We start from the raw sequence: 27,471 nt of genomic DNA, 5'->3' as shown, positions 1-27,471 counted from the left end.
TAAAGTTTCAACATGTCTGCTATATATGAAATGTACAAATTTAACATATAAAGCCTAGAAACTTAACACACCTGTGGTTTGAAGAAGCGCACAAAGCCAACGTTTATTCTGGAAGATGGGTTGATCTTTGAAGAAAGCCAATAAGTATGTTTTCCAAATTGAACTATTGCCTTTTACACTGAAAAATGTTCTGTGATGTTTTTAAAGCTAGTGATCTGGAGCTACATCCTTTATCATTATATGATTTGAAATATAAAGTAGATAAATATGAAATATCAACTAATGTCGAGTAATTTTAAAAAGGACTGTGTTACTAAATTACAATTTTACTTTCCTGCAGTTTGACCCCAAGTTGACGAGCGTTCGGCCGGTGGACTCACTACCTGCCTACGAGATGTATGATATAACACTGCCTCTGGCACCTCATCACCAGATGACAACCACAGCACCAGCCTCTTCATCCGAAGGCAGCACCCATAACCACCCATAGCCAGAGAGGCTACACCAGGCACACACTCCATTTTAACTGCCAACAAACGCTGACGCACTTTCTTTTGTTTTTGTGTGTAATGTGTATTATGAAAAAATACTATCGCCAATTATTTTATGTTGTGATTTTAACTTAAAAATAATTTGCATTGATATTAACTGCAGACGGTGAAGCAATGCTCTCGACATTTGCAATTTTAATACATTTTTATATGAACATCAAAACTACAGTGTAGTTGTCCAACTGCATCTACACACCAGCAGAATCATCAAAGCACCAAGTGTTTCTCTATGTTATACTATATACTCTTTATTACAATACAGTACTTACAAGTTTGAGGGAAAATAAAATAAATATTAAATGAGTTGCCAGTATTATTTTTCTCTATTTTCTAAGAAGAAACATGTACAGTGATAGTGTTTCCTTGGCTTTTGAACCATGTTAAGGCAAAAGTAAGTATGAATTTGAAGCCACTGATAAATATTTTACTGTTCTGTACATTAAAAATAACAAAGAAAAAAACATGACAACCTCCATTAATTGTCCAACCTGTAATGTTAAATAATATGTTTGCCTTCATTATACAATCAGTGCATACTGTAGGCTACTTCTTTAGTTTTTTCTTCAGTTTTTTTGTTGTTCTCAGTGCTACAATTACAACTCCAACAGAATCAAGCAGGTACTAGTCGGAAACTGTGATTCGTTCGCTGGTCCTCTCACTGTCCAACAAATCAGACGCTTTGCCAGCGTAGGACAACAAATGTACATAATTAACATTTAAAAAGGAAACAAAATAAATCGAGACGGCAAGATTAACACAAAATGTATATTTGTCGTGTCTGTGTGTTTATTTGTGTGTGAGTAGATGTATTGCACGTATTTATGTTTTTGTTTAAAATTATCTATTGCTGTTCGTTTTTCAAACGAGTGGAGACGCACAATATAAAGCACATTTCTGAACACATACAATCATACTGTATGATCAAATGGTAAAATATAGAGATTTTTTTTTTTTTATCACAAATATGACATTTGGTATCTTCCCCTCACCAATCTGTCCTACCAATCCAATGTAAACATTACACTACATAAAGTAGGAAAGGCTAAAAAGTTTAATATCCTTCAACGAAAACCTTCAATAGAGCACTGCTATCTGCAAAACACATTCTTTACTCTAAGTCTATGTCCACGTTTATGATAGCGCACACACACTCACTCACACTATTGCACTAAAGCTCATTGTCAACTCTAAATCCTTCTCAACAAATATCAATAAAATGATTCCGGTTCTAACAAATAAAGTACAACTTGACATTAGGCTCAACAGAGGAACACTAAGTTTGTACAAAAACGCTCTACATGAGGCTGGTCATTTGCACTGAATCACGACGCTCGGCCCTTCACCACACACCTCCACCACCGGTGACTGCATGGAGACAGCCCCTTCTGGAGCTACCACACCGTCCTCTGACCTCCGACATGTGGCCCCTGGCACCTTGCTGGTGAGCTCTTGGCGACTTTCAGAAGACCCAGCTGACGGGCACCCACTGCTGCTCCGTCGATAGTTTCTCCAGCGCCAACCGTAGACTTCGGAACGCCGCTTCCAGGCCGTCGTTTACGATGCAGAGGTCAAAGTAATGTCCGTAGGCCCGCTTAATGCGCTCGCTCTCGTCCACCGTCCTCTTTAATTCAGAGTCCTGCAGGGAGCATCTCAGGGAGAGGTGCGGGACAGAGAGACAATTAGATGGAAATAAATACAATGAGCAGGCAATTACTTGGATGGGAGAACAGAGTAAACTGTGAAATTGGTGCGCAACTGAAATCAAATTAGTTTACATAATTATAATTGTAGAAACGCAACTTTCTTGTTTGCTATGCTGAGCAAATCAAACACATTAGGTATTCCAGTTACTAATACGATGAGCTGCCATGTGATGCATTTCAGTCCAATGATTCCAGGGTACAACATGTAACATTTAGTTTGATTGTAATGGCAGAACCACTGACCTTTAAAGCCCCTCAAAGCATTTAAATCTTAAGTATTTCTCTGTAACATTATATTTTTTTGAATGATTAAACACTAACAGTAACTCTTAAAGCACTATCTCTGTAAACATTAACACTTTGGGCCAAGGCATTTACCAAGTGTGCCAAACTCAACGCACGCAGTTTGTAATTGCCTTTCCACATTGACACACTCGCTGCCTAGCACAAGACAATATTGCACGTGATGTGGATTAAGTTTAATGGCCAAATCTAACATAAATGAAGCTCAGCGCAAGTTCAATCAGGAAGACTTTGCGCTCATCCATTCACAATTCTCTCCATCCCACTTCCTCTAATCAGTAGATTATAGGTGTTCCCTCTTCTAGTTATCCAATTTGCCACAATCTCTATCAGCCAATCAGGATGCCACTGCAAAATTTAAAATCTGCTCTCTCCCCTGCTACTGTTAGCCGTCATTTAAGGCAGAACTGTCGCGCCCTCCTCCGCCCCGTTCACCTCCAGCCATCATATCCATAGTCCAGGACGAGCTCAACAAAGGCTCATTCCTCTACTCAACCAGATCATCGGCACTTCTCCATCTTCCCCTCATCTCATCTTCACCACCTCTACCACCACTGTCTAACTGGCAAAGACTTTCTACATTTAAATTCTTATTTGCACATGTTAATAAATATTCTTTTAACCATAAAAAACTAGTCTCTCCTGATTGAAATGTTTTTGTTTTCCTCTGCTGTGCTTTAGTTGTTCGAGGAGTGTTAGAACATTTTGAGGAAACATAACTTATTTATAGTCTGTTGTGTTCAGAATATGCCTCTATACTTTACACATTTGGACAGCTGTGTGTATGTGTGTTTCCTACACGTGTGACAACTTTGTTCCAAATTGCTATGCTGTTTTTCATTTATACCATCAGTGTGTACTTCTTGCTTTGCGTGCATATTCAAATGATGGTTTGTGTGCACTGTAATTATGTGAAAACACAATTTTTTGAAAGAGTTTTTTTGCAATAATTGTTTGCTTTGCAAGGAATGTATAATGTTTTGCTAATCTGGTTTCCGAGACAGTGTCTTAGCAATCAGAAAAACAAAGGTAAGTATTTGTTACTAAATAACCAACGATCGATGTTAAAGTTTTGTAAACACATCCGTAGATATGATTCATTAAGAGTTTAACACTCAGCTTTGATCACATTTTGTCATCAAATGAGGTCTGGCCTCATCAGCAATGAACCCGCCAACTATCAAAAAAAGCCACATGAAGCCAGCGTGAACAGCATGAACAAAGCAGCAGAGACAGCAACCTTTAATGGGAATTAACAAAAACTGTTCCAAACTGTGCGTTAATGTAGGACCCTTCTTGTCATAGTAGAAGATGAATGAGACAATGGGTTTTCCACACTCACCGTTAACTGTTTTGTGACCACTCCTGATTCAATCGCTGACCTATTCATAGCTTTGAGAACCTCAAAATCCGGGGCTTCGATGAACACAACATAGGGCAGGAACTCTGACGTCCGCAGGACTTTAAGAGCCTTCGGAGAAAAACAAATGAATGTGAGACATTTAACAGTCACCGCATCACTGCACAGCAAGCAATGGGAAGAGCTGCAACTCACAGGCAATTATAAAGCTGAGAATGTGATTAAAATGCAGCATCTTCATCGAACAAATTTATCAGGCTAATGTGTGTAAATAAGATTAGCTGAGTGTTTCCAGCGAATAATATTCATCATTAAAAGAGTGTTTTGATTTGTTTTTTCGTATTTATGATGAGCTTAGCCCCCTGAGACCCACCATGGACCCAGATTTGTCTTTTTTAGGAGGGGCAGGGGATCTTTAGTGGGAGATAGCAGGTCAGCAGTGTATGTCACATAGAAGTGAGTATACACCATCTGAAAGCTGGGAACCTGGAGATTAATTTGAGATGCAGCTCTTTCTAGTCATTAATAAATAATAAACAGTGTGATGAGAGTGTATAAGGACTTAGAACACAATGGCCATTCCCATGCTCAATTATGTCTCATAAGTTGCTGCAGCAAATTTTGGGTTGATACCATTTTTCACACAGATTTGGTGCCAAGTCTAAACATTTTTACCACTCAATTTTTTATTTTTATTTTATACTTAGATCATTTACACTGGAAAACATGACAAAACTGGACAGAAGTTTAAATGCCACAGGAACAGAAGGAAAGACTGAAGGCAGAGAGAAGTTTTTTCTACCTGTGGGTTGACGTCCAGGATGCAGATCTTGCCTGTTTCGATCACCTCGTGTATAGAGTTGATCTTAGTGCCATACAGATTCCCATCATACTCGCCGTGCTCCAAGAAACGACCGTTTTTGATGTCACACTCCATTTCACTGCGGGTCATGAAGGAGTACATCTGGCCATCCCTCTCGTCCACCTTTGGTTTTCTGGAGGTGACTGAGGGATAAAAAAGAGGCAGACAATAGATCATTTACACTAACAGGTAAAAACCAAGGACAAAGTCACAAAAAGAAGGTGAAAGAAAGACCATTTAAACATATAAATACTCCAACTTCAGCATTAAGAGACTGGAATCTAAGGTGAAAAAGACAGAAATTAACTTAAGTAAAAAACTACACAAAACTAGAAAAGTGCACTCAGATCTCAGCCAGGCAGCAGCGTTCCGGCTGCCCGAGCTGATCCTAGCCACTCTAGACAGTTTTTGTAATTCCAGCAGACATGCTTCTGTGCATTTCAGAGGATATTTTACAATTGTAAGGATCAATGTATTCTTAATGAGTAAAAGTCAGCCCAAAATCCTTGATCCATGTGGTTCACAACTGGCCTTCAACAATATTAACTTTGTTTGTAAGCTACAGCACAACAAAATAGGAAATAACAACAATAAAAACAACTAAAATAGACCAAAAACCAAACATTTATCTCCATAGCCTGCTCACTTACTTATGGTTGAAGCACAAATATCAAGGAAAAATGACCAAATCAATAAAATGTGCCAGTGTACAAAACTGTGCAGGCAGAACACTTCTGAAACGCTTCCACTGTATATGAAATCATTCAGAGGATGGACCAAAAACGGCTCGTAGCCGAAACATAGTGCAGCTGTGACAGGTGGAATTGTCACAGCACTGAAACTGTACATGCTAAGGTTTTAAATGACTTATGAATAAAGCAATGCTGGCCATAAATCCAGTCGTGTCCTCCTAGATTTAAGTCAGTACTATTGACCATGACATCCTTTTGGATCGTCTCCAAGCCTGGGTAGGTATTGATGGTTCAGGTCATAACTAACAGATAGGTGTTTTTGTGTGGGCAGTGCCGATGCCAGGTCTAATGCAACAGATGTCCACTGTGGGGTGCCACAGGGGTCAGTGCTGGGTCCAATTCTCTTGTCAATTTACACACTCCACCTTGACCATCTTATAGGCAGACATAGTAGTTTACATTTGTACGCAGATGATAGCCGGATCTATTTAAGCTGTGATCCAACAAATAACTATCAAAACATGATTAACCTGCTAAACTGCCTTCATAACATACACATGTGGATGTCACAGAATTCCCTGCAGCTTAATGCTGACAAGACAGAGATATTGATCATAGGACAAGATAGTATGAACGTTCAACTATCAAACAGTCTTGGTTCTCTGTCCCACTCAATAACTCCACATTGCAGAAATCTTGGCATCATTTTTTATTCAGACCCTCAGTTTATACAAACATGTAAATTCAGTAGATCAATCTGGGTTACACCATCTCAGAAATATTTCCTGGATCACATAATTCCTTTCCAACAAACATCTGGAAACTGTTATGTATGCATTCATAACCATTCGATTAGATTATTGCAATTGCGATTCTTGCTCTCTGGCATAAGTGAAAAAAAAAATCCCTCCCCTGCCTCCAGCTCATCCCAAACTCTGCTGTCAGAATCTTGACTCTGACTACAAAACATGACATCATATCAATCCTGGCTTTCCTACACTGGCTACCTGTTGCTTTTAGAATTGACTTTAAAATTTTATTGATTACTTACAAAGCCCTGAGAAGCCTTGCTCCAAGTTATATAACATATCTTTTTTTGCCCTGTGTTCCTTCTCACACCCTGAGATCCTCAGATGTTCTGAGGTCTAGATTAATTCACAAAGGTGATGGAGCCTTCGCAGTCAGAGCTCCTTGACTTTGGAATGACCTGCCTGAGGAGATCAGGGCTGCAAACTCTCTGCAAACCCTCTCACCTTTTAAATCACTTCTGAAAACCTACTTGTCTAAAATTGCCCCATGATTTTAACTGCTTTATTATTGCGTGTTTTACTCTGTTATGTGTACTTTATTTTATTACTTTTATCTAGTTTTATTTGCTTTGTCTTTTCTTCTGTTTTGTAAAGCACGTTGTAAATGTGCTTTGAAAGGTGAGTGAAGATTTTTATTACTATCATTATTATATGGGGTATGACATTAATCTGCAGATGCTCCGGTTCAAAACGAGACCAAATTTTCTATGGAAATCAGTTTGACATCATGATGAATGCAACAGAAGGTAAGGCTTTTTTTTCGAGCTGATTTCTGCAAAACTTGATGCTCCCACCTGCTGGTTAAGAGGAGTGAGGAGTCAGCAGTCAATAAAACAGACCACAAGAGGTCCTTGAGCATACAGTCATAAATGTGCGCACAAAATATGAGGCTGATTGGTCCAGCTATTTGTGAGATTAGCTGCGTACAGATACACACACTCACACACTTACTCATGCACACATGCCCACAGATGCATGATGGCCTCCAGGCTAACGGCTGTCAGGGATAATAACGAAAGTTACACAGTATGCAACAAATGCTGTAGCAATGATAAACAAAAACAACACAAGGTACTAAATGACAGGTGGATTTTGTATCACTGTATGTGGTTTAGTGTGATGATGAATGGCTGCACTCACAGGGGATGGTGGTGCCATACCGCTGGGGATCCGACACCAGCAGCTTGTTTTTCAGACTGCGACGGCCTACCCCCTGTGCACCAATCAGAACCAGTGTCTTCCTCCTGAAGGGCGGGACCTTGGCAACCTCTTCATATATCCGCAGCTCGTGACGATCAAATTCTAATCAGAAATCAGTGATTAGGTTGATGAACATAATGAAAAAAAAAACAGACTGTGATGTTATACTTTGTTTCGTAAGTTACCTGCATTCTTGGTGGTCAAATACATCATCTTTTTCTTCTTCTTACCGCCCATCCCAGCACATAAAGGACCTGAGGGAGACAGCAACACACAAAACTCAATAAAACCTTCAACCTTGGTGCTCATCTCTGCCGCCCACTTCAAGAAAGTCCCTGTTTACATGATGTACTGTCAAGGTGAAACGTCTGCTGGGTCATGAATCCAAAGTCTCAGAAGGGTATAGAAAGACCTCACCACTAGATGGCACTGTGCACCAATACTGATCAGTCTGTGCGACCAGTCTGCTGCCAGAGAACACCTGTGACCGTCTGTTCAATATGCCACATTATTTAGCCCATGGGGGAGAATGTTTTATGAACAGAGACGTAAATAGAAGCAAACATGAGCTCTGTTTTTCATTTTCATGCCAGAATTCAAACCATCAAGCTGTGACAACAAATACTGTGCACACCTTACAGCCAGGGTGCTAAATTATGATGTGTTGTTCTTAATGTATAAATTGGATCAACAATTTCAGACCTCACCATCCAAAAATGACTATTTCTTATTCAAATCATGCTCTCTGTTGGTGTAATATGTGGAAAGCGTGCTAGCAGACAGATGTGTCCTTTCCAGGCTCCAAGGGCAGTACAGTTGGGCTGTCATCTTCCTCTCCTCTACAAGTGAAGGGCATGCTACTGGCTGTGACTCACCACCTGGTTTTGTCTCACAGAGCAGATAAATCTAAAGGAGCAGAGCCTCTTTTCACCTCATATCTCATAGGAAAAGAGATGATTATTGATCAGGTTTGTATTTACAGGGGTCTTATCACCACTCCTCAATCAAAGCTCCTTCTCTGGGAGGGCTGTTTGTGAATGCCAGACCCTAAGGCTTAATAACAAGCAGATTGGATCAGGCCGCCTGAGTCACGCCGACGCTCATTACCAGTTCTCCAGTGCTCACCGACAGAGCAACAGACTCGAGAGGTGCAGGGAGGATGAACGGCCGGCGCCAGATGAAATGCTTGTATGATACGGAGAGGAACAGATGTTGTCTTTGTTGTTGGTGTGTTTGTGCAGCGAGGAGTCTGTGTCGAATCTGCATAATGAGAAGTGCTTCTCTGCTCTGCTGCGTGCCGCCGAGAGGTGTACCTGTGGTAGCAAGCTCCAGATCTCTCTTCACAAATGCTTTCCTCTTCTCCTCGAGCAGCTGGCTTGGAATTAGACCTGCACTGCCTCCTTCTATGTGACAGGCCTGTGAGGTAAACACACAAAAGATAAGATGAGGGAACAAGCTAACAAGCCAGTGAATAAAACCCTTCAGTCTTAGCAAGAGTTGGGTCGATTTCTGTATTTGCCAGTCCAGTCCGCAGTTTAATCCAGTTTGATTTTATGAAAACTGTCTGAACCTGCATTTGTCATTTTGACACTTTATGGAAATCTAAAAAGAAGCCTACATCAAGAAACTGTGCCGACAGCATCCAACATGTATTGCATTGGTAATTAACAATATGAAAACACGATTAACATAATATTATGTTTGTTTATAAACAGACTAACAGAGCCACTAGTGTCTCTCAGGTCGTGTGCAATTTACTGCCAAGCTGAGGCCGTCAACATCAAATTTCAGTGGAGGTGGGACGAGCAAGAGCAGTGCATGTTATGTTTGTTTACTAAAAGAGTACACGTGTTTTTTGGGGTGACGAGACGAGACATGGCAGAGTTAATCTCAAAGAAAACTATACGACAACATTTTGGATTTGCAGCCAATGAAAGAAATGTCCCAACTGGCTGCGAGTGACGCAGTGCGCCATTTTGAGCTGAACTTTAGTCTTTATTCCTGTCTCTTGCTTGGAATTTGCCGCAATGGATGAGGGACACCTGATCACTCAAGTTGAAATGAGACCAGGGAGCTGAAAGTTTCTGGTAAGATAAATCGCCATTGCTACTTACAACCTGCTGTACTTGCTATTGGCTGTATTGTATGTCATCTCCAGTGTATATCATAAGTGCTGTATCGTAGGCGACTGGACTTGCTTGAGTTTCTTGAAGACGTTTCGCCTCTCATCCAAAAGGCTTCTTCATTTGTAATGGACTGGTGTGGTGTCACACCACGATGGTTGTTCCAGTTTGATGAATGTGGCTTCTAACAGGCCATCTACGTTTACAGATTAACAATGGTCGATGTCAAAACAGACCATCATTAAACAGAGGAGGTGGCATACGACAGCACTTACCACCCACCTGCGATGCAGTCTTGGGATCCATCCCCAGACAACTTAACACCCATTCTCACCTTGACCCATCTAACCCTAACAACACACAAGATAGCCGGGTGGGTCAATGACTCACATGTGACCTCAACGACTCTGAAACTCAGAGCTCACGTGACCTGTAAGGGTCCATACCCACACAGAGTTTAAAGCCTGCGACTCCGCAATAGTCCTTCAGAACTAGACGAAACGTCTTCAAGAAATGATGCAAGTCCAGTTGCCTATGATATAGCACTTATGATTACCATAACCTGGATGACTGAGAATCTTCACCGACATCTAGTAAATATCACAATATAAAACGTGTGTTTTCTGTTTTAAAAGTTTACATGTGGAGCAATATCAAGTAGGCTACTCACCCATCATTTAAATGGAAAATACACCTGCACTTGTGTAGCGCCTTTCTAGTCATCTGACCACTCAAAGTGCTTTTACACAATGAGTCACATTCACACACATTCACACACTGGTGACCGAGGCCACCATGCAAGGTGCCACCTGCTTCTCAGTTTTTAAAACACTCACACACCTATGGAACAGTCGTCGGGACCAATTTGGGGTTCAGAATCTTGCTCAAGGATACTTCGACATGCGGACTGGAGGAGCAAGGCATTGAACCGCTGATCTTCCGATTACAGGGCGACCCACTCTACCTTTGAGCCACAGCTGCAGCGGTAGTTACAGCTATAGTCTGATCTCACACATACAGCTCATAGGTCACTGGTTTGTTTACAGAAGTGCATTTTTAATGGATTCAATGTGGACAGAGAGTGTCTGACACAAAGCTTTAGTCGAACGCTCGTTTATTGTTAGGATAAGCTTTCATTATGTTCCCCTTGGGAACGACTGCAGAGTCGAATGTGACACCTAGTGATAAAATTTGATATGCCGGGCTGGTGTTTGGCTTAAAATCATACTGGTTTAAACATTTTTCCACTGGTCCAAGCTTAGTCTTAGTTTAAGCAACTGATGGACAAAAATGTTGACCTTGGAGCTGTACTGACCTGCCACCAATTGAGGTCCTCCTGGTTGAAAATCTGCAGAATGTCTCCACTGTTGAAGCTCAGCCCTGCTTCCTTACAGGGAATCAGATTATCGTGGGATGGGTCATAGTCAAAGTGACACTTGACAAAGGCCTGAATGGATAAAGATGTTAAAAAAGAGAAGGTGTCAGTAAAATTGCAGTAATGGATTTCAAAACAGACAGGAAAAAACACACACATTGAACTGAATAAACCGGCTGGCTCTAGTGTGGTGTATGAACACTACATGATCTGGAGTAGATGGACTGGTTAAGTGTCCATCACTATGAAACAGCCTTGTGCACTTAAAGCCTACTCCATCTCTCAGCTCACTTTCCCGACATCTCAAGGCTTCAGGATTCAGCTCATAAACCAAACCCTTTATCCCAACCCCCACTGACAGGGCAAGGAGACTGAGAGACAGACAGACAGACAGACAGACAGACAGAGAGGGAGAGACAGAGAGAGAGAAATGAAAAGAGAGAGAGCCAAAATCTGTAGCCATGGCAACCATCCCATCCCCCCATGTACTTGACGCCTTTTCTCGTACTGAACTGATGCATGAACATAAAAAAAGGCTGCCAGCCCTTACTGTACAGTGTGTGTGTGTGTGTGTGTGTGTGTGTGTGTGTGTGTGTGTGTGTGTGTCTCATTCCCCTGTAAGGACACTATAGACACACACACGCGCACACGCACAGTCTCAACTGGCCAAAGGGAGCTGTCAGTTGAGTTTAGTCACCATGCGATGGCAAAGCTCAAGGCGTGAAGCACAGACAGCTGGATTACATTCAAAGAGAACTTCTGCGAACAACTCTAATCATCGCAACTCCTCACACAGTACAACATCCACCTACGCAGCACTTCACTGTGTGAGCGCAGCCAAATCATTCTTTAATATCTCTGACTGACAGCCGCTATTAAGTGTTCAAGTGGGCACTTTGATATCTGTAGCTGATGGCACAAAAAAGGAAAACTGAACACTTGTATATGTTCTGGTTTTGCACAGCGAAGGTCTGAAGAAGACATACTGTAGAAATGTCTTCTTACAGAAAAGTCTGTTGCTTTTGAAATGTTGGAAAGAGCCGTGACTCCGAACACACTCTATTCAGTGGATAACCCTATGAAATGGGAGGGTGGTAAGTTTTCCTACATGAAAGCAATTTTAGATCATTTCTGTCAGATTGGCTGCTGCCCTCCGTTTCCACAGGTCTCACCAGAACAGTGGTTAAAAAAAAAAAATGCTGAAATATGATTTTGTCTTTTACAACCGCTGTACAGCTGCTGTCGTTTTTGAACCTACCAGCTCCAGCTTTTGTAGTTTCCATGTTTTCATTTCATTTTAAAGATTACACAGTTCCTCTACAGGCTGAGGGAATTGGGACTGATCTATTGGGACTAATTCAAAGCCAAAAGAGTGATGTAACAATACTAAGTGGCTAGGGCCATTCTAGTGGGTCTGTGAGGCTGTACCATAGAATGTAGAGATGGACGACGCGGCTCCACTTCCTCCAACTGTACAAAAATGAAGACAAAATATCCCTGGTATGGCTGCTGCCATCATGCGCTGGTGACGGCGGTAGTGATTAGGGGGTGCAGAGGCCGTATTGAGGTTTCACCTATACACCCACTTGACACAATCATGAGTCAATCACAGCTATGATGTGTACTTTGAGTTTTTAGTTTGGTCCCGGTCCCATCCACTAACATAGAGGGATGGGGTTTATGACCTATACTGCAGCCGGCCACCAGGGGGCAATCAAGATATTTTGGCTTCTCTTTTAGGGAGCTGTTATGTCTACCATCTTTATATACAGCCTATTGGCTGTACTTAAAGGAGCTGTATACGACACTTAGAGCATTAATATAGAAAAAGTTATAGTGGAGTAATGGTGTCCTGGATAGAGAATGAGGTCACATTCCCTCAGTGTGTGTTGTCGCATGTGCATTTTAGTGCATGTGGGTATCCCACTGGCTAGCTTATCGCGGGGCTGCTTTGCACTGCACTCATAGAGCATTTACCACTGATTTTGGGATGCTGCTGTCGCAGAAGTGTAGCACCCACTCTGCCGATCCCCCCAGGTTAACACTAATAGCTCTGTCAGCCTTAAGCCGTGGTTAGTACTGTTCACGCTGTTAGCACCATTAGCTGCTAACTGTTGGCTCAGCTACCTCCATGTTGCAAGCTGTGTGTAGACAAACTCGAAATAAAAAAAACTGAATATCATAAAGAGCTCCTTTATGCACAGCCTCATACAGATGCTTTGAGCTAAATGCTAATGCTAGTCTGGCAACATGCTTACAATGGCAATACTAACATGCTTATGTTTAGCAGGTATAATGTTAACTATTTGCCTTTAGCGCTGATACGTCTCAGCCCTGCTCAGCCTGTACTCTTCCCATATTGGAGGGTGAGTTATGCTAGTTTTGTACAAATAATAAGCCCATTCAGGCTGGGCATCAATTGATGCAAGATACTGCATTGATGTAAGAATACAGACCTGTCATCTGAGTAGATTTTTGCTGCTGGACATAATTCGATCCATCTAAATTTAATATATTTTAGCCCATTTACAGTAGTTGTGGCCTACATTTTCCAATAAAACATCATGATGGTCAATTTGAGAAATTATCAGCAGTCATGTAAAAATCATTTGAAAACCTGCAGGAAGTCTAACGTAAGTCATAGTTGCAGTCGTGCAGCAGTACAAGGATAAAAAATCTAAGGGTATCTTCATAAACCAATAATTACATTAGAAATCATGTCTGAAGGTACAGTTTGGCGTGAGGTCTCCTGTAGGTTTAATCTTGGAATTAAGATAAAGGTTAGGTTAATTAACAACTCTTTGTGTTACATTTTTGCTAGCTTATCCAAAAAGTGCTGAGTGACCCAATGTCAGCCGAGGAGAACGTGCATTAGGCACATGACGTGTGTGACACTGGATGTCAGGCACCGCCCCCGTGAGGTCATGCTAACATTTGCTAATTAGCAAATAAATTTAAAGCACTGCCAAAGCCAGTGGAAATGTTGTTTGTCTTACAAGTAGTTGGTCACAAACCAAAGTACTAAACAGGTTGAGATTTCGACTTAAAAGTTGGCTTAAGTTATTACAAATGTATGTGTCTGCACCAGTTTTCATGGCAATCCATCCAATTGTTGTCAAGACATTTCCCTAAAACCACAAATGTCAACCTGGCTGGTACTACAGGAAGTCAGCGATCACCAAAGACATCCTCTGGAAATCATGGATGTCTGTACAAAATTTTATGGTAATCCATCCAAGAGTTGTTGAGATATTTCAGTCTGGAGAAAGGGGTAGACTGACCGACTGACCGAAATTGCCAGCGAGGCCAAAACTGAACTCTCATCCGGCGGAAAACTTCTGACCTTTCAATTTTTTCACTCAACAGCAGTAATATGCTTCAAATCCATGTGTATGTCTGTGCTGATAATCCTAGCACATAAACCCTCTCTACACCATTTTCTTGTAGATTATGTTCTAGTATATTTTGGTCTAGTGTAAGGAATTAATTTGGCATGGCTTCTTCAAGCTTTAGTGTTCCTCTTCTCTACTGCTGAGACCAATCAGTCACAGAGCCTTGTGCCTAACACATCCCCAGCTGTATGCACTGCATCCTCCGATGTGCACTATCCTCCCATCCTATTGGCATCACCAGGCAACATAACCCTTCTGTTTCCCTTCACTCTAAACTGGGTCACGTTTTCAGTGTGACTAGCCTCCTCTGGCTCTTAGAAAGCTAGTGTTCATTAACTGGCATAACCCAAGGAGGGCCGTGACTACATCATGATTTTTTCAGCTGTTTTAAAATGCTCTCTTGAGTAACTTCCTACAAATATTTGATGTCCAACAAACTGGAATAATCTTTCTGATGTGAACTGTGGGAGGAAAGGACAAAATGAAAAAGGACAAGGACTCCAGCGTCACCTGGGATCCCTCTTTTTCTTTCTTCTCCTTTAAAACTTCAATTATTGATCCATTATGTATGAGTGGAAAATGAATCTATATTTGGATAAGTGACAAAACTGTAAAGCAGGTATTACAGCTAAGTAGCCAATGTCATCTACAAAGTCCCGATCTAGAATTAGATGTATGATTCTTGGCACAGCATACAAGGTTACAGACAGCATGGTGAGTGCCAGCGAGGACAGTGAGTGATACTCACTTGACTGAAGAAAATGACAGTATCCTTTCAAACTGATCATAACCTTTTGTGCAATATCTATTTCAGGATGGATGATCAAGAACGTGTTTTACCTTGAAAGAGTGTGAGATTTAATGAGGAAGATAACTACGACAGTTTAAACACAAGGAGTTGCCGTAACTCTCTTAAACAAGCATGAAGAAGATATGAGCTATATGGATCCACTGTCATGAACAGAGTTTACAGGTTTAAGTATCATATTTGTTCAGCTTTTATTACATTTGGGTCTAATTTGTTAAATGTCAATTTATATTTGATCTAATTTATTTTACTACCAATGCATTTCTTGGTTTTATGTCCAGAGTAAAGCACTATATATGGAAGCACTACATAAACACACTGCTGTTGAAAAGTTTGGAATCACCTGTTACAGTGATGTTTCTCTTCTTTCCTTTCACAATGGCCACCAAATGTATTATTTAAATTCAAAATAATCTAAAAAAAAAAAAGAATGAAAAGATTCAAACTTCCATTTAGTTGCCGTCCCCACAGTGTCTCATGTAGGAGGATACTGTTGGAACCATTCTTTCACCCAAATATCCTTCGGTTATGGATTTGTTTACCAGTCCAACAAAATGTAAGTGACCCTCGATTTTTACTGAACCACAACAGTGCAACTGGGCTCTAAATATTTTCCTTTGGGCCCTCTGCAGTCTACTCAGTTGTGAGATTGAACAGTTTTAAATTGATTTGTCAGTCCATTGTATATTCAGCTGATATATCCTGACCTTAGACTACTGTGGCTCAAACTGCAGCCCAAGGGCCAATGGCAGCCCTCAGAAACATTTTGTGTGGCCCGCAAACGTGACGTGATATGCATGCATCATTTATAGTCCATTTAAATACTTTGACTATCTATAGCTTACGTAAGCATCTGTCAGGTTAGATACTGGTTGCATGGCAACAAGTGGCACAAGTATAGCAGGAAAACCGTTCTAAAGTTAAAGTTTTTTTGGTGGAAAAAACATAACTGTAATTTTCCTGTGCGGCCCTGACTCATATGCTGACTCCCCATATCAGCACCCAGTCATAAAACCTAGAGCACCCCTGCCCTTGACTAATCTTCTCTTTCTATTGTGAAGTTTGAAGAATAATTTTGCTACAGCAACATGCTAAGCTTCTAATTTCTTTTTCCAATGACTGGTGATTTCCTCTATTGTTATTGAACTGTTGCTCAGAGGTATCTTTGTCTCTTTCTGCCCTTTCAGTTGTCAGTCTGGTTGAACCACTGTGCAGTGTTTTATTCTCCATGTACAAAACAAACCCCTCATACAAAATAAAATCTATTTATACAGAACCTTAAAAGCAGGAGACTATTAACAATACAGAGTAGTCCTCTCAGTTATCTGACTACCAAATCAAGCTTTTGTGGCAGTAGGTTTAAACCTTTAAACAGCAGTGTATATCTAAAGTTCTTCTTCAAATTAATATCATTTCCTGGGTGGTTGCTGAGTATTATAACACTGTGTCTGACTGTGCAAAGGTGAAGCATAATATTTGTATTTAAATTGATTTGTGTGTATCCCCAGCTGACCTGTCTTGGTGTGTGTGGCTCCTGGTAGCTGGGCAGGATCTTCAGCACCACACTGCCACTCGCCTCCTTCAACATCTCCTGGAGCACTTTGGGGTCATTGCCCACCTCCTTGCCGTTCACCTCCTTAATGATGTCACCCACGTGGAGCAGACCTTGCTGGTCAATCATGCCGCCGTGAAGGATCCTGGCAATCACCAGCTCGCCGCTTTCCACTCGAAATGTCACTCCCTACACACAGACACAGTCAAATTATAATAATCATTTGCTAGGTGGGTTTACTAACACAAAATCTATTTCACAAGAACACAGATTTGAACTCTTTAAAACAACTTGCTATGTCCTTGTAGCTCAGCAGTTTTAAAGGCATGTAGGTGGGGGTGAAGTTGAGTGCTGTGAACAAGCAGCAAGTGCCATGGCTGAGTGGTAAAGCTAATGCAGAGATGTCTTAAGCTGCAATTACTGTAATGGCCACCAGATGCTGGCTGCAAAAAACTGTTCCAACTGTTCCATTAAGAAGATATTTAGGATCAAATAAAGATATAATTCAGGATGTGGTTGCTTGTCTGACAGTTATATTACTGTCAGTTGGTGTTGCTGCTCCTTATTTGTCCCTTTAAGGCTCCACTAATGCTTCCTCACCTTTGATACAGTTTGGATTTAGTGACACAAGTAACTTCCTACATGGTACAGTAATGTGTGAAATGATCCTTTACAAACATACAAGTGACTCTACAGACAGTTGGCAGAGATTTTGTGAACAAAAAGGGAAACAATAGAGCACCTGGCAAAGTTATCACTGAGTCCTTGGTTTTAATCAACAATATGTCAGCCAACTGCGGATAAATCCCTCCCTATTCTGTGCTACAAGGCAAAATAAAACAGACTTGTTTCTCTTTTTAACAATGCTACAAAAAGATCTCATTAAGCCGAGTGCATGAGCTGCTCCCAAAACACAAATCATACCATTTATTGAGGAGTTTTATCTGTTAACAATTTACAGGAGAGCTCTACGCCGCCTCAATGGGTTGCTCATTAAGTGAGCAGACTTACCAGGTGCTCGCCAGACACTTTACGGATGCCCACCATCCTGACTGCGTCTGGGGGAACGGGCTGGTTGTTGAGGGCTGCGTCCATGAAAGAGCAGGGGCTGGGGGGAGGTGTCTCATAGTTTTTGGATGCCACGGAATCATGGGTCTCCAGGAGGGACTGTGAGCACAACAACAGGTGACAAAAACACTGATGATGACAAATAGGTTTTTCCCAATACAGGAATTTATGAGATGCTAATATGATCATGCCATACTGCACAAATCAGATGTTCTCTGCTCTGTGCAGTATGGATGGATTACTGAACAGGCACACTAGACACAGGCCCCAGGACCCAAAGTGTCAGGGGTCCACTGGCCTTCACCTGCAAAATGTCACTCAAATCAACACGAATCGACCAGGGAGAGAGATGAAAAAGGCCCTAAACAGACACAAATATACCTCAAATGAGACACAAAATAACCAAGGTTCGTTTGCCTGTAGTGTGCGTAATGACGTGAGGCATTACATGGTATCAGATTGGTCATAGGCTGTACTCGCCGATACCCGATACCGCATTTTAGGCAGTATCAGAGGCATTTCTGATACTGGTATCGGTACAACTCTAATAAAGAGACACAAAAGAACTACAAAGAAACTCAAAACACCTATCATATCTCAAAGACAGAAACAAAATGACAACAAAGAGACACAAAGGAAACATAAAAAGACACAATACAACTACAAAGAAACACAAACCAACCAAAAGACACACAAAGGGACTTCAAAGAGGCCCAAAATAACTACAAGGGATACAAATATACCTCAAAGACTGACAAACTGACCTAGAAGAGAAACAAAATGACAACAAAGAGATGCAAATAAACTATGGAGACACAAAACCACTACAAAGAAACACAAACCACCTAAAAGACACACATAAGGACTCCAAGGAGACACAAAATGACTTTAAAGAGACACAAAATGATCAAAAGGGACACAAATATACCTCAAAGACTCACAAACTGACCTTGAAGGCAAACCAAACGACAACAAAGAGATGCAAAGGAAAACATAAAAAGACACAAAACAACTACAAAGAAACACAAAACAACCACAAGGACACAGAAAATTACCACAAAGAGACACAAAACCACAAAAAGATACTGACAACTACAAAGAGATGCAAAACAACAATAACTAAAAGAGGCAAAGACAGCACAAAGTCTGTGTGTGTTATTCATATGTAGGAGAGGTGGTGGGGCCCTCTGCATGTCTGTGCCCAGGGGCCCACTGTCTCATCATTCGCCCATGCTGTGCAGAGCCCTTGTCTGACACTACATGGACTGAAACACATACTGTAGCTCCTAATCAATCTAATCCATGCTTGCACAACATGCATCATTAAGCATGGACATCACTTTGAAAAGCAATCAAAGGTTTTAGCCTGAGTGCCTGTTCTTTAAAGCTACAGTTCGCTGTGAGATGCAAGACCTGGAAGTGAGGCTCCTTCAGGATGCGGACTAACTCGTCGGCTGCCTGGCTCCTGTTTGTGAGCGGGTTGAGCTCCTTGAGGATGTCCTGGACCAGCTCCACGTTGTTCTCCCTCACGGCCTCGAGCTTGGGTTCCTCAAACTGCTCATGTGCCTGGGATTAAACAAACACAAAACAGATGTTACTTGGGGTTAGTTCTCCCATCATAAGGGCAAGGATTACCTGATTCCCTGATAGCCTTGCCTCCACCGGCCTTTTAAAAACGAAATCTAACATCTGCTTCCATTAGTCCACCTCCTCAGTGAGCAGTTAATGCACCTTGCTGAGTTATAATGAAATGTTTTCTGACTTGTGCAGGACTGTTTGTTTGGATTCAGTACCACAGAAAAGGGCATGAAAACAAACGAGAAAAACAGCTACCTGAAGCCAACCCCTGCTGAGAGCAACACACAGCCTGCGCTCATAAATCCTCAATGAAAGACACAAAAACCATGAAAACTAAAGCAAAGACTTGAGTCAAATCTTGCGCTCTGTAGGTTTCTTTGGTGTGTTGCAGTGAAACATCAATATTTCAGGGAACATCCATTTTTCACCTTCCCCTCCTCTGCTGCTATGGACACAGGGGTTGGTGGTTATTGGACATGTTTCCCACACAGGGTCACAGATAAAATATGACTTTAACTTTTGCCATCTGGTGCGTTCATGGGCCTGGAATTTGGTTTGGTGTATTTCTGCTATGTTAAACACTACATTGTCTTACAAATAAATGTCCAGAGATTTCTATACTGATGATTAAACTGTATCTGCGACAAAAAACACACAAATACTGTACATGTATAAACCTTTCAAATTCTTCAGAGCCTAATTACATAACTGTTTTCTATCATTTACAGTAGCACGACTTGCAGCTGTACACCGAAAAAACATCTTGTATTTGTACATCCACATTGTCAGGCGATCCCACAGAGGATTTGTCTGTTGGGACCGACGGCTACTCTGGCAGCCACGTTGTTTGTTTGCTGAGGAAGAGAAGAAGAATCCCTGCCGAGAGACAGGATATGGTTGCGGAGATACACACAAAAAGATATTCACAAATGCCTGCATGCACGCAGTCTCACACACACAAACCATCATATGCACTTTAGCACACACATCCTGCACACACAAGGAGATAAGCACAGCACACATCCCCGCATAGGCAAAGCTATTTGCACACAACACACAGTGATTCAGTGGCGCGGCAGAGGGCCTGCGCTCATTTGGTGTTTTTGGCAGAATTCTTTGTAACCTGATGGTGCGAGCTGTCAGTGTCTGGCCCTCGGACAGCACACCAGGATGGACACCATGCTATATGATTACACTGCTTTGAGAGCCACGGACAAAATGTCTGAGGCGTGTGTCTGTTTTGACACGGCTTTAAATTAGTTGGTTACATTTGAAGAGATAAAATTACTATTTATGTCAAAGAAAATGAGAAAGATAAGCATGTTTTTGTGCTATCCTATTATATTGTGTGTGTTTTTTTTAATCATTGACACCAATTATTTAACAATTCCTCTGCCAAGCACTGAAATTTGTGGCTTTCAAAATTCTCATTTTATTGTAATCACAAGACACTGGTAATCGTCCTCCTCCCCACCTTGACATCTCAGCTGTAAGGGCTAATGAGCACTGCTGTTCTCAAAGCAAAAAGGAAATGACAAAGCAGTGTGTTATAATTGTGTTCAACATCTCCATTAAATATTTCTGAAGGGTTTCTGGTATATTTAGTCAGCCTTCTCTGCTCCAGTGCTGTGCAAATTTAAACCCAACTCACCACTACAGCTCAGTGGCTTGCACTGTAATGTGATCAATGCTGCTCCCACTGCACATCAGTCATAACAGTAATAGATTACTTAAACAGTGAAAGCCAACCCCAGCTTTGTCCACTTGGTGTTTTGCCTACTTATATTTGCAGGTTTTTTTGTGCTATGTCTGCAATTTTCATAGCTTCCTCTTGGATGTGTGCTGCTTATGGTCTGGCACCTGGTCGCTATCTTTGTAGTATGTCCCAACCTTACCTGTACGCTGTTCCTAGGAACTTCCCAAACACAGCACGATAAGAGGACATTAAGAAAACACAGGCAGAGGGCAGAGTCTCTGTGGGTAAATATACCGCCACACCTCTAGTGGGTCGTAAGTGATGACTGAGAGGGATTAATTTTTTATGAGTCTATACATTGTGTGTTTTTCTTTTAGGAATATCTTGCATAGTATACCTGTAAAGGAAGGGTCTGTGACTTCTGAAAAAGAAAATATTCCTCATCTTAGATATGAAAACTTGAATTCATAAGCAATTTACTTTCAATACACTGAGGGGTTTTGCCGCCACAGCCTTACGCCAGCCTTACACCAAAATACTTTTCAAGCAATTTCACAGTCACAGACAATTTTTCAATTAAAAAATAATTTCCCAGTTGGTGTGCGCGTCCATGATCTCCACCATTTAGTGTAAAGTGGTCATAGAATATACGCATATACTGTAGGTCTTTTTCTCGTCTTGACGTTTTAACAAAATCAACCATGTTTAATATTATTGTACATTTTTAGTCTTGGCTCATGTAACTACTGAAGTTCAATGGCATGAACATGTCAACAACCAGCAGCAAACAAGAAGCCACTTGGGTAGACAGTACACATGGAGGGGACCCCAGGGAGGTGCAAGAATGTAAACAAGTCTCGGTTCTCTTGGTCTGTGGAGAGAAGGAGAGACCGGTGGGAGTTGCGGAGTGAACAAGGGTCAGTGTTTAGCTTGGCGTGTATCTGATTCACATAGCGGTACTTATTTTAGTGAGACATCTTAATCTTTGAAACGGCTCGCCACTTATTTCTATGGTATCCAACCACTATAATAGTGGAGCTAACACACGGAGGCTGGTAATGAGTTGAGACGACAAAATCCAAAATGTAGACTGTATGCAAATAGAGTTTATATTTATAGATTATACTGATGCCAGTTGACAAGAATACTGTCGACATATGACACCTTTAATCTTGTGTTTCCAGAATTATGTGTTTTTGTGAACACTTACAGAACTGTCAAAGTCGTATTTCTTAAAGGGAGTTTGGTGTAATATTTTCAACCAGGAGCAGGATGGGAAATGATCTCAAAAGGAATCTAGTTATAGTGACCCTGCAAGATCGCCAGTCTTTAAAATTCTTATAGTCTGCGTTTAAAAACTCACATTTTTTTTAGATGTAGGATGGTGTCAGACTTTAGTCTTTAAAAGTATTTGTGTTAGGTAGGCATTACTTGGTCTGGTATGATGTGGTATGATATCTTGCTGACATCACTGAGTCAGGTCACAAACTGTATGACTCCTGTCCTTACTGTTACACTACATTTTTAGCACGAGCCATTATCCTGTAATTTACTTATGGCCTCGGTCGATATTATACAGCGAAAGTTACAAAGGCTTTAATGCCACTTTAAATAATGTAAATGTAATGGACAGCTTCTCACATTGGCTTTCACTGAGATATATCACTCAGTAGCATTCAGCATTCAGAGCATCAAGATTTTCTTTTAAAGCCGACTGTTACTACATGGTGAGCGCCAAGTGCTACATTAGATGTGGTGTACTACAGCATGTGAAGACAAGCTTTTATGCATGATTTCTGTTCCCGCACTTTCAGCTAAATGTCAATAGCTGGCTGCAAATGGGGTAATAATTGTGAGGACTTGACCGCTTGTCTCATTATAACTAAGTTGTTTTGCACAAGCTGTTTTGTATAGCGCAAGAATGTATTGTTTGGGAGGCCACATGGCACTGTTTCACAAAGACCCTTGGAGTGTCACTTAAAGCCTGCAGAGAGGACATGTGATGGCTTGGAAGTTAGCTTTGAAAGCACAAGGTATGTAACTAAATGTCTAAAAGCAGCTCATTTGGCTGTCCTAAATACTAAAACGGTCCTGATTGCTCTGTTAGATATGGAGCCAAGCATTGAGACAGTGCCACAGTTATTACTGAGAATAATAATCAAGCATTATGGAAGCTCTTTTGCATGATGATAGCTCCTGTTGTCAATATCTGCTCATTGTGGGCCTAATCATCATTCACATTCATTATGGAATTGCAGGTTGTGCTGATTGCATCATTCTGCAGTGCAATCAGCACAATTCAATGAAGTCACCGTGCCATATGCACACAAGCATGGACCCTTGCCCTTTCCCTCGGGACATTAAATGATAGTTTGTTTTAGCGTTTATTGATCCACCGTGGGGTCATCTTGGAAATCCTTTTCACATTTTTAAGCAAGGCGTCTTTACTCGCTTGCATCAGCAGATTAATCTTTTATGGGAAAGCTCATCAATACACCAAGAACCCTCTCAGACATACAGTACAAATGCCAGTGTCATGCTCTTAGACGCCGGCATGCACACATACAGGAAATCAGTCTTTAGTGAAAAGAAACCAAAAACAAAGAGAGAAATAGGGATAGGAGGGAGCAGAAGATGCAGTGCTCCTTACTACTCCCTGTGGATAGTCCATCTCCAAATTTCCTGAACAGAACTGCCTCTGAATTACTGAATGAGAGACTGCACAGCACACAACCTCTGGCTCTGTCTGAGACTGAGAGGTAGCCCTGCAGACCAATTCATCTCTCTGGACAGCGAAACCCCATGGCCACAAACAGCCTCCACCTCAGCTCAACTCAGCGTACACTGACTGTGCAAAGTTAGAGAGATAAATGTGGTAATCCATACTAATGACTGTTGACAGCATAAAGGAAAGGCAGAGAATGAATTTCAGAACACAACGTGAACTGCATTTCTGCATTTTTTACTTTTCATACTTTTGTAGTGCACAGCCGTGTACCCTTTCCTTCTCTTCCTGTTGCTTTTGAAAAAGTCCACACTTTTTAAAAGTTATGTGACATTTTGCTCTTGGCAAAAAGTGGAAGGGGAAGACACCGACAAGAGAAAAATGTAAACTCTGAAAAAGACTGTCTGCCACTACTAAGCTCTTTCACTCTTCTCCCTTCACTTCAAAAAGCTGTACTCCGTAACAACTGCTTCACTCTGCTCCATGTGAATATGGGGAACAAGTTGGGATAACTTTCATAAGGAGAACTAAGAAAATTCATTTAAATACTCGCTTCTGTGCATAAAGTATACTGGGGGGAATTGGCTGACGTCTCACCAAGTCTTCATTGTAAGAAAAAACATACATCATGCTTGGTTTATCTTAGGTATCCAACATTATTGAACATATTATTAAAGGTAATGCACCAGAATTCATAAATAAACCGTGTAATCATGAGCCAGTAATTGGCGAATAACCCACATAATCTGGAAGGCTGCCATGGCCATGATGTGACCAATGTGCTGATGGGAGTCAAGAAGTAAGAATAAAAACTGAAAGTCCATGTAAGGAGTAAAGTGGGTGGGTCAAACAACAGAGGACTTTGCCCCAGGATACTGGTGTTTGTGTCCTGTGTGAACTTTGACTTATTTTAAGCTACTTCACTACCATGTTTCTTTTCCTAAACCTAATCTTCTTAACTTTACATTGAGTATACAACTTGATGTTAAGCACGTAACGTTATTCATGGGGCATTAATACATTCAATATCATACAAACTGTTGTATGAGTAAATGTTGTTTAGGCATAATCACTCATCATGACACTGGAATACTGGGAAAATAGCAGGTAGATGTCTCTGCTTAACTAGTATTACCACTTTGCAGTTGTATGCCTCCGTCAAGTTGCCGTTACAGTTTACATCCATGTCTGTGGAAACATGCACGCTTCACACACATCTTCCCCCTGGCAGCACAGAAGATCTATTCAGTCAAGGCAGTTTCAAGATTAGTGTCACCAAGTCAGTACCTGACCAAATGTGTCCTCTTCTGTTCCTCAGTTAGGAAGTTGAAAAATGGCCAGAAAAGTGTTTTTGCAGAACATAATGATGTCACAGTGAAGCAGACGTTTGACTATTTGGATAAAAAATGCCATCACTTCATCACTATATCCTATTAGACCAGGGGTGTCAAACTCATTTTAGTTCATGGCCCACATACAGTCTAAAATGATCGCAGGTGGGCCTGACCAGTAAAACCATTACATAATATCCTAAAAATAACAAACAGAAGTACATTTTTAAAATGCTAATCCATTTACAAAACACATGACAAATAGCTTGTGATGTCTTCAGAGGAATAAATGCAACACAGTCTACTACTCACTGGCATTTTTCTATACATTTCCACTTCTGTGCAGTAATCTTGACATCACCACACCAAACTCAAGTGAAAGAAAGAACTGTATTCTGGTCGGGGTGGAAAAACCTCTGAAGCAGCATTTTACATAAAGAAAGCTTCTCACTGTTTAACTTGCTCCTGAAACCTGGCACCTTTTAGCCTTCACAGGTGGTTCACTATTACATGTGCAATTATTAATTCCTCTCGGGGATTAATAAAGTATACCAATAAAAAAAAAAAATCATCCAGTGGGCCGAATTGGAACCTTTGGCAGACCCCTTCTGGCCCTGAGCCGTATGTTTGACACCCCTGTGTTAGACATTGGTGTGAAGCTTTGTCATTATTTGCATATGAATTTCTGAATTATGGCCAAAAACATGTTATGTGAGGTCACAGTGACCTTGATCTTTAATTTTTGACCACCAAATTCTAATCATTCGTGAGTCCAAGTGAACATTTGTGTCAAAATTGAGGAAATTCCCTCAAGGCATTGATGAAATATCACATTCACAAAATGAGATGAACGCAAGGTCACAGTGACCTTTGACCATTGATGATCAAATTCTAATCAGTTCTTCCTTGAGTCCAAGTAGATGTTTGTGCCAAATTTGAAGAAATTCCCTTAAGGTGTTCGTGAGATACTGGGTTTATGAGAATGCAACAGACTAAGTCACAGTGACCTTGACCTTTGAGCTTTGACCACCAAATTCTTATTTGTTTAAATTTGATTCACAGTGAACATTTGTGCCAAATTTGAAAGAATTCGCTCAAGGCCTTTGAGACATTGCATTCACAAGAAATGGGATGGATGAATGGACAGACAGATAAGCCAAGAGCATAATGTCTCCAGCCATAACAGCATAATAACGGGAAGGGTTTGGGGATAGTTATCTGAATCAGGACATGGACCATTTTTCAATCAATTATTAAACTCTGAACTCTGTTTTGGATCAAATCCCTACTGAGCCACTGAGGTCTAATCCAGCAAAGCAATCTGATACACAAGCTGGTCTAATTAGAAGAGAATTTTAAGGATTTCAGGTCAAAGTCCAGAAGTCGTGGCGAGACCTGTAACAAACAACTGATTGTACTGACATAAATCAGCTCTATAAGATATTACTGGAATTCTACAAAAGTGTTACATATTGGAATAGATTCTGTTTTGTCTCATACAGCACCACTGCTTGCAGCGAAGCTTTATTTAACTATGAAAAATGTCAAACTTTGTCTTTGTTTCCAGACATCTAAAACTTTCAGAATCAAAGACAGAGGCAGAGGGTGAATAAATAAGTCTGAAAGGTCTGAAAAGTGTGAATATATTCTTTAATAGGTTTACTGTTTACCTGCGTTTATCATTGTTTCCGGGAAAAGTTTTTGAGACCAGTCAAAACAACAAAAGACAATTTGTCAGCCCTGTCTGAGTGTTCTTGGAATAACTTCACTGATTCGCTTCTATCCAGGACGAGCTTTAATCCAACGTCTGGGCAACTGCCCAAGAGAAATCTGCACAAATGCAACATGGATTTGAAAATGTATCTTCTTCAATCTTACAGACATACACGCTGCAGACACAAAAAAAGAACAATGCATGTACATTGAGTACATCTGTGTAGTATGGCAACCCTTTTTATCCTCTTGGGTGCTGTAATACAAGTGCTGTAGCAGTGTGTATTTAGTATCACTATTTTGAACTAAAAGGTGCAGCTGGTTCTATATATTCTCCACTGCCACTGTACAGGATAATGCACAGTGACTAGTAGGAGGTGCCACATATGTATTGATGAAAAAAAACTTTTGAGTATTCTACATTTCCTATTGGGCAATGGACCACAGGGCGCTAAGCCTACATTTTTTTGTCTCCAAAATTAAAGTTATGGACCACTTGCCCTTCACTGAGATCCAATTCTCCCATCACAGCCGTCACTTTGACCAGTAGAAAAACAGAACAACTGTATGACAACAACACCCCAGCATTTTAATATTTCCTCTAGGGATGTTACCACACAGAGTAATGTT

At 41.0% G+C, this 27,471-nt stretch overlaps 1 protein-coding gene across 5 annotated transcripts in view; it reads right to left on the bottom strand.

Annotated features, from left to right (window-relative positions):
- Nucleotides 1-365: 365 nt before the first annotated feature.
- The window catches only part of mpp2b (MAGUK p55 scaffold protein 2b), a 63,482-nt gene continuing 36,376 nt past the window's right edge, over nt 366-27,471 (bottom strand). For all 5 annotated transcript variants that reach the window (XM_050059948.1, XM_050059950.1, XM_050059949.1 and 2 more), the window contains 10 exons: nt 19,212-19,364; nt 17,742-17,897; nt 16,692-16,919; nt 10,919-11,050; nt 8,794-8,896; nt 7,666-7,734; nt 7,421-7,582; nt 4,720-4,922; nt 3,900-4,028; nt 366-2,187 (listed from right to left, as the gene is read on the bottom strand). In XM_050059948.1, coding sequence (XP_049915905.1) covers nt 2,011-2,187; nt 3,900-4,028; nt 4,720-4,922; nt 7,421-7,582; nt 7,666-7,734; nt 8,794-8,896; nt 10,919-11,050; nt 16,692-16,919; nt 17,742-17,897; nt 19,212-19,364 — 1,512 coding nt within the window. In that variant the 3' untranslated portion in view covers nt 366-2,010. The remainder of the gene's footprint in view (nt 2,188-3,899; nt 4,029-4,719; nt 4,923-7,420; nt 7,583-7,665; nt 7,735-8,793; nt 8,897-10,918; nt 11,051-16,691; nt 16,920-17,741; nt 17,898-19,211; nt 19,365-27,471) is intronic.

Source organism: Epinephelus moara, chromosome 13 (assembly GCF_006386435.1).
Source record: "Epinephelus moara isolate mb chromosome 13, YSFRI_EMoa_1.0, whole genome shotgun sequence".
In the NCBI taxonomy this organism is placed as follows: Eukaryota; Metazoa; Chordata; class Actinopteri; order Perciformes; family Serranidae; genus Epinephelus; species Epinephelus moara.
Note: the sequence above shows the minus strand (reverse complement) of the source record. Positions and strands in the feature narration are given on the sequence as shown.